This window comes from Apis dorsata, unplaced genomic scaffold (assembly GCF_000469605.1).
Source record: "Apis dorsata unplaced genomic scaffold, Apis dorsata 1.3 scaffold_571, whole genome shotgun sequence".
Classification (NCBI taxonomy): Eukaryota; Metazoa; Arthropoda; class Insecta; order Hymenoptera; family Apidae; genus Apis; species Apis dorsata.
The window spans coordinates 4897-13418 of NW_006263781.1; the positions used below are offsets into that span (position 1 = coordinate 4897).

Consider the following 8522-nt stretch of genomic DNA (forward strand, 5'->3'; position numbering starts at 1 on the left):
TTAAATATATACATAATAGAGTATGTCACATACAAATTTTTTCATATATTCGTATATAATTTTTAAACTATATAAATTATAAACTATAATATAATAAACTATACATTATAATAAACTATATAAACTGTACAATATAATCTTTAATATGAATATAGCAATATTATAGGAAATTTGATGTATAAAGACATTTAAATTATTATAAAAATTTTATATATATATATATATATTACATAATATATAGCTGTTTAAAGTTGTTGAATAAATAACCTAGTTTATTTAAATTTAGTGATAAAAATTGGAAACATAACTATTTATAATTATAATTTAATAGTGGTAACACTGTATCAAGCATGATATTATTCGTGACTGTCATTCTTTAATAAATAGAAATATTATTTTCTTATATATTATTTTTAAAATATTGTAAAAAATGTCAATTGAAATTGAATCTGCAGAGTAATTATTTTATATGTAATATTTATAATTAGATTTTTATATTTATTCTTAAAATTTATATTTTATTGTTTGATTTTAGCGTAATTCGTTTAATACAACAATATCTAAAAGAATCGAATCTTGTCAAAACATTACAAACATTGCAGGTATTTATTTATTATTTTTATATATATTTTTATCTTAATAAATAGTTATTATGAATTAACTTTTTGATGAATTCGAAAAGAATACAAGTAAAATTATATAATATTTATAGGAAGAAACAGGTGTATCATTGAATACAGTAGATAGTGTAGATGGTTTTGTAGCAGATATAAATAATGGGCATTGGGATACAGTATTAAAGGCAATACAATCATTAAAATTACCAGATAAAAAGCTCATTGATTTATATGAACAGGTTTTTCATTTATTACACATATAAATTTTTTATAATTTTTATAATTATAATAATTTATCTGATATTTATAATAATCCATAGGTTGTACTAGAATTAATTGAACTACGAGAATTAGGAGCAGCTCGATCATTATTGCGACAAACAGATCCTATGATTATGATGAAACAACAAGAACCTGAAAGATATATACATTTAGGTATGGTAAATGAAGATAATAATTTTATTTATTTTAATATTATATAATTAGATATTATATAAATTAAATGTTATTATGCTAAAGTAGTTTTATATTATTTATAATTTAATTTAATTTTATTTTTATTTATTTAATTTTAACATTATGTTTTTTATGTAGAAAATTTACTTGCACGTTCATATTTTGATCCACGTGAAGCATATCCTGATGGAAGTACAAAGGAAAAACGAAGAGCTTATATAGCTACAGCTCTTGCTGGTGAAGTATCAGTTGTGCCATCAAGTAGACTACTTGCATTATTAGGACAAGCATTGAAATGGCAACAACATCAAGGTTTACTTCCACCTGGTACTACAATAGATTTGTTTAGAGGAAAAGCAGCAGTACGAGATCAAGAAGATGAAAAATATCCCACTCAACTTTCAAAACAAATAAAATTTGGTCAAAAATCTCATGTAGAATGTGCAAGATTTTCACCAGATGGTCAATATTTGGTTACTGGTTCTGTTGATGGATTCATTGAAGTATGGAATTTCACAACTGGTAAAATCAGAAAAGATTTAAAATATCAAGCTCAAGATAATTTTATGATGATGGAGCAAGCTGTGTTATCAATGGCTTTTAGTCGTGATAGTGAAATGTTAGCTGGTGGTGGGCAAGATGGCAAAATAAAAGTATGGAGAGTTCAAAGTGGACAATGTTTAAGAAGATTTGAAAAAGCTCATTCAAAAGGTGTTACGTGTCTTCAATTTAGTAGAGATAACAGTCAAATTTTATCCGCATCATTTGATACTACTATAAGGTATGTAGCATACATTGAAAATTTATTTTTAACATTAACAGAATGATTTATATTTTAATTTATATTTTATTTAATTGTAATACATAGGATACATGGACTTAAATCTGGAAAAACTTTAAAAGAATTTCGTGGGCATGCTTCTTTTGTAAATGAAGTAGTGTTTGCACCAGATGGACATAATTTAATAAGGTATAATATAAATTTTAATATTTCAATTAATTGAATTTCATGAAATAATCATTAAATGCTTTCATTTATAATGATTATATTAGTGCATCATCAGATGGAACTGTAAAAGTTTGGAGTTTGAAAACAACAGAATGCATAGGTACATACAAATCTTTAGGAGCTGCAGATTTAACTGTTAATAGCATTCATCTTCTTCCTCGAAATCCAGAACATTTTGTAGTGTGTAATCGTTCAAATACAGTAGTAATTATGAATATGCAAGGACAAATAGTGAGATCATTCTCTAGTGGAAAACGAGAGGGAGGTGACTTTGTGTGTACTGTTGTAAGTCCACGTGGTGAATTTATTTATTGTGTTGGTGAAGATCTTGTGCTTTATTGTTTTTCTACATCATCAGGAAAACTTGAAAGAACTCTTAATGTAAGTTTGTTCACTTTGATAATTTATTTTTATATTATACATTTATTGATATTATTTTCACATTTCAGATACATGAAAAAGATGTTATAGGTTTAACACATCATCCACATCAAAATCTTTTATGTTCTTATAGTGAAGATGGCCTTTTGAAATTATGGAAACCATAAAATCAAATGTGTACTTTAAATATTATTTTCCAATTCTAATGAACTTTAATTGTATCATACAATTGTTATACATTTTTTTATCCTTAATTTTAGAAATTAGGAAATAGATAAGGATATTCATTTTTCTAAAATTAGTTTTATTGCACTTTATACTATAATATAATAAAAATTAAATACGTACATTATAGTTTTTATTAAAAATTAATATTATATATTTATAATTTAATATATTTTAAATTGCATTTATCAATTCATTTGCTATATGATATAAACATATAATTTACATATATATTTATGATATAAAAATATAAAAATTAAATGGATTTTGTTAAGATTTTTAATAGATAAAAATAAAATTAATCATGTGTCAAAATCATTTTTTGAGCGTATTTTTATAGAACGAGTATTATTTACTATTTATAGACGAATAGAGCATATAATAGGACAAAAATAGAAATAAGATAAAAATATTAAAATCAGTAATATTTTCAGAATGTCACGAATACATAAAGAAAAAATAAAAAAAAAATGAAAGAAAATATAGATAGGATAAGAATTAACAATTAGCGCCATTTTTAAATATCATAAAAAATCTTTTTAAAAGTATTTATGAAACAGCGTTTATCTCCAATTCTTTTTTATTCTATTTTTAAAGATGTCTTTAATATTCGGGAGATGGCACTAACTGTTAATTCTTATCCTCTTTTTATCCTTTTCTCATTATTTTCTGTCCTTTCTTTATATTTCATTTGCGGCAATCTAGAGATAGCGCTTATTTCAATATTTTTATCTTATCTCTATCCTTTTTTTTATTTATTCTTACTAACTATTATTTATTCTTCTTGTCTATATTTGCTTTTGGCGCATAGATCATAAATAAAATAGATCATAAATAAATAAATGTCAATCGAACACATTTCTATTATTTTTATATTATAAATTATAATTTTAATTTTTAATAAAAAAAATATAAATTACATTCTTGATTTTACAATATATTTCTAGAATGATTTCATAAAACATAATGTAACTTGATATACAATATGAATGTTTTCATACAAGATAGTGTTCGGTGACATTAACAAGCATTTAATTAAACAATTATTTTAATTATTAAAATTATAATTTCATTTTAAATTAATTTCAAATCATTATATCGTTAAAATTACAAAAGTAAAGTTCTAGAAATCTAATTTAGAAATAAGTAAGACATAAAACAAAAAAAATATTATTCTGTATCTGAAATTTATTTATTTATTTTAAATTGATTTCTCCTCATCATTTCTAAATATAATATATAAAAAAATTAAAAACTGATATGAATGGTTTACTGCTGAGAATAAGAATTATTTTTAATAATCACAATAATATTAAATAAAATTAAAAATATTTTATATGCGTTATCTTTAATATGTATAATCGTACAGCCAGTGTGATCTAGACATTTAAAATGAATAATAAAAACGTTCTCAGCTATCCTGCGCGTATAGAACAAAAAATTCATGGATGTAAGTATCTGGATGTTGTGGTAATTGGGCTCGAGCAAATAAGCAATTACTATATTTTGGGTTGGCAAATATTATAATAACGGGCTAGAGAGGTTAACCAGGTTATCTGGAATATGATCATCGGTTCAGGCGTTTTAGAGAGCGCCAAAACCGGCACCAACCTGCTGCCCATTTTTATTTCCTTTTTTAATATAGCTTCTTACTCAAAGCTTCGTTAATATTTCCATAAAAACTATATAAAAATGCACATACTTCTGATTAACTTGGCTTTATAATATAAATTATAAATTATATAAATTATAATATAAATTTATAATACAAATTTTACAATAATAAAGAGAGAGAAAATATTAATGGAATAAAAATATTATATTTTAATTCCTGAAAAAACTATATAAATAAATAATAAATATTTGGATCGATTATATTTTAATTTCTGAAAAAACTTATATAAATAAATAATAAATATTTGAATCGATTTTATGAATGATGCTTATAATGATATACTTGCTTGAAATTGTTAAATTGTTAAAAATTATTAAATTATTTTAATAGATAGATAATAATTTATTTTAAAATATTAGATTTTAAATTTTATCCCATAAATTATAATATTTAAATGTATAGATAGATTATACTCTTAACTTATTGATAAAAATCTTGTTTAAAATATCATATTTAAAAATTTCATTTTATACTTTAATTTTACATTTTAAAAATTATTATTAAAAATTGTAATTAAATGTAGGTATGTAATAAATAATTTACATTAATTAGATCTCGTAGAATACATACGTACATATATATATATGTACGTATAAATTTATTGTTTATTTCAAATAAATTTGTGTTTCAAAATAAACCGGAAGATATGATTAATGCGACTTTAATTCCGAGTTTTCAGCTTAGTTTCAGTTTCCTGTCGGCATTTTTGTTTACTTGTCTCAAAGGTCCAATAGGCGGTTCGTTTGTTTCGATTTTCTTCTTAATAATCAAGTATTGTATCGCCCTATGTTTTCGGCATTTTCTAATTTTGGTATTGATATTTCCTTTCATGAAATTTTAGAAGATATTAAAAACCAAGTATAATTAATTTACTATTAGCAAATTTTTGACAATTATATTATTATTTATTAACTATCATAAATTCGTTCATTATTGTTATTATTTTTTTTAATATATAATGATATACACAGAAGACTTGTACACAGATATCTTTTTATTATACTTTTATTCTATTGAAAGAACGTTTCATTTTTTTAATACTTAAGGAAACAGACTATCATATACTGTGGGATCACTATTATAATATGAAAACCAGATGCTATACTTTACTATAATTGAGAATCATTCGAAATATCTGGATGGTAAAATAATTATTCTGGAATTTGAAGTCAATAATTTTAAAAATGGAAAAAAAAGAGATATTTATTAAATAATAGGATTGAAAATAAAAGAAAAATAATTAAATTAAAATATAAAAAGTTTTTCCTTCTTCTACTTGTGAAGAATTATGTCAATTGTAATAAATAATTATATTTATATGTATTTTAATCTATTTTTAGTGTTACGTGTTTGAAACCTGTGGAGGAAGGAACTTCGAGCGGTTGCTCTTTCAATGGAAGACTTCCATTGAAATTGAAAGGACATTCGCTCGAATAATTTTACTTCCTTCGTCACGAAATTATAGGAGTTCGTTCAAACCTTATTATATACAAAAGTAGAAAAACAAAATATTCATCCTGTTGATTTAATATTTGTCATTTCTGAAAATACGTGTGAAGAGAAATTAAAATTAATATTTATTGTAAAATTGATTGCAGGTGGAATAAATATAAAAGATTATTTTTAGTTATATTTTTTTACTGATTATATTTTGATATTATTTTTTGTATATAAATATTAATTTTTTAAACGTTTTAAATTCAATGAATTTCAAACTTATTATTAATTTGTGTATATAGTCATAGATTTTTTTCTTTTTATTTATATTTTCGAATATAGAAATGTGACAACAAAGTTGAAATTCATTTTTTTAACGTTTATTAAAAACTTTCAATTCAATTATTTCTTACCAGATTGCAAGATTGCAATAGACAAAATGGATCAAAGTACCCCTTTGTTTATTTTAAAAAGTAATTTCGAATCATGATTTTTCGTTTCTACGTTTCCAAAATATTTCCAATTTTACAGTTGTAATTTGTTAATAATTGGATATTGTTTGTATTTAGGGTGAAAAAGATTTCTCTCGCTAGCCAACTGGTCCCAGGTGTGTACACTGGGAGCGTGGCAGACGCGTGCTTCTCCCCTCTTTAACCTCAGACGAAGGCAGTTGGTCTTACTTGCTTTTTCATTCTTTCTACTAATATACTATACATATACATTATACTTAAAATAAATACATAAATGTCATGCTATATGATTCCAAATTTTACGCGTTATAAATATATATAACAAATATTTTACGCAAAAATACTAATATTTTAATAAACAAGCCAATTTGAAATATCTTTGTACGTATATAAGAAATAAATTTCTAAAATATATAAATTTGCACAAATATTCATTATAAATAAAAATCACTTTGTAATTACATTTCAATTTTTTATTTTACCTCCATACGTATAAATATTTTCTTATTATTTAATGAAACTATAAATCTACAAAATCTATAAACTTTATATCTATATATACAAATATAGCTACAAATTTGTACATCGTATATTTATTAAAAAAATTATACAATAAATAAATTCAAGTATCTATATTCAACATTGTCTAACTTTTGAATTGATAATTTGAATGATTATTATGAAAGTAATATTAGTAAAATATTAATTCTTACAAAAAAAAAAAATAATAATATGTACAATACAAATATTTTTAATAATCATTTGTACAAAGTCTACTTTAAAATCAAGTATAACAATTATTGAAGAAGCAAAAGTGAAAAGAGATTTATATTATTCGTATATTATTCAACAAAATATTCAATAATCTATGTATAATTATACAGTTTATACAATTAAGAGTAGAAGAATGCAGAAAATTCTTCTTGAACGATTTGCATTTGGCAGGAAAGGTGGTAATTATTTGCAACGGAATAATGCAATTATCAAATTGACCCTCGCACCCTCGCATAATTACTCGCGACTTCGCGAGGATTTAAGTGGATAATCATTGGGAATTGGGGGGGAACTGTTCGTTGAACGTTGAAATTTGGCAAGCGTCAGAATGTGGGGCGCCAGGTCGTCAATGCGCACCATGTAATTTATGTTGCACGTATGTATACATCTCTGGTGGTGGAATTTAACGGTGGTTTTTTCTTTTTTTTCTTTTTCTTTTTTTTTTTTTCTTTTTGAATTATTTTGCGATAAAGATATTCTCTGAATGGAAATCGAACTTATCTTTGTACCAACGAATTTTTAAATTTTGTCTTACGACTTGTTATACAAGTGGAGGAACTCGAAGCAAGAGAAGGGTAGTTTCACTCGTGACAACTTTGAAGAAATGAAAGGAAATTACTTGAAAAATTGTTACTTTGACTTGATTGAAAAAAGGAAACATACAGTTTGAAAAATGTATTTTTTGATGTAATATGATAATTAATCATTAAATTGTAATCTTATTACATAAAATAATCGAAAGTAAGTCATTAATTTTTTTATTAACATTTGTATTTAGATTATATTACACGATGCAGAATTTTTTTTTAAAAAAAAGAACTTCCAATTGTCAAATTAATTATTAATTAATCTTTGTATGTGCTAACGAATTGTCAGAATTTTAAATAATTGACAGAATTCAATCTGTTACATATAAATAAAATAAAAGTGATATTAGACAAACTTTATTAAATTTGATAAAATTAACAAAATTTTCATCTTAAATTCTAGAAAAGTGTAACTTAGATATTAACGATAAAAAAAAACCTAAATAAATTATTTAATATACCAGTAACAATATACAAAATTACATTTTTTATTTCTATTTCTTATATTTTTAATTATCAAGTTTTACAATTTACTTTTAACAAACTTCTTTGAAATATTAATTGATTATTATTATAATGAAATAATAAGATAATGGGTGAAAATTGAAAGCGTGGTAGCGACCTAACAGTAGGAGGAAAATGAAATTTCACTCTCAATCGAAGAGGCACTCGATCACACAGGAGGGTGCCATATTGTTATATTGTAACAGTTCTCTCTTCTCCTTTTCTTCTCTCTTCTTCGATAATCTTTTTCTCTGGTTTGGACGAACTGTTGTTTTATGAGGACTCTTTAGCTGGGCAGAAGGTCCATTGTAACGCTTATTTCAATGGATTGTTTTCAAAAAGAAAGCACGATTGTTTCATTTTTTTTTTTTTTTTTTTTAGCTTCTT

General features: G+C 23.5%; 1 protein-coding gene and 1 long non-coding RNA gene across 2 annotated transcripts; both read left to right on the forward strand.

Annotated features, from left to right (window-relative positions):
- The first annotated feature begins 384 nt into the window (after nucleotides 1-384).
- Nucleotides 385-2810, forward strand: LOC102674452 (WD40 repeat-containing protein SMU1). Its single transcript, XM_006620961.2, has 8 exons — nucleotides 385-456; nucleotides 536-602; nucleotides 713-856; nucleotides 938-1052; nucleotides 1212-1854; nucleotides 1942-2043; nucleotides 2127-2463; nucleotides 2532-2810. The coding sequence occupies exons 1-8, from the start codon at nucleotides 431-433 to the stop codon at nucleotides 2628-2630; spliced, it is 1533 nt and encodes a 510-aa protein (XP_006621024.1). The 5' UTR covers nucleotides 385-430; the 3' UTR covers nucleotides 2631-2810.
- Nucleotides 2811-6208: 3398 nt separating this feature from the next.
- On the forward strand, nucleotides 6209-6555 carry LOC116186298. Its single transcript, XR_004151261.1, has 2 exons — nucleotides 6209-6273; nucleotides 6370-6555. It is a non-coding gene; the product is annotated as an uncharacterized LOC116186298 (long non-coding RNA).
- The last annotated feature ends 1967 nt before the right edge of the window (nucleotides 6556-8522 follow it).

Bases quoted from the DNA above. Each gene is read 5' to 3' on its own strand.
- LOC102674452 (XM_006620961.2), top strand. From the start codon at position 431: ATGTCAATTGAAATTGAATCTGCAGA. The intron at 857-937 runs GTTTTTCATTTA...AATAATCCATAG, and splicing joins TCATTGATTTATATGAACAG to GTTGTACTAGAATTAATTGA. The intron at 1,053-1,211 runs GTATGGTAAATG...TTTTTTATGTAG, and splicing joins TGAAAGATATATACATTTAG to AAAATTTACTTGCACGTTCA.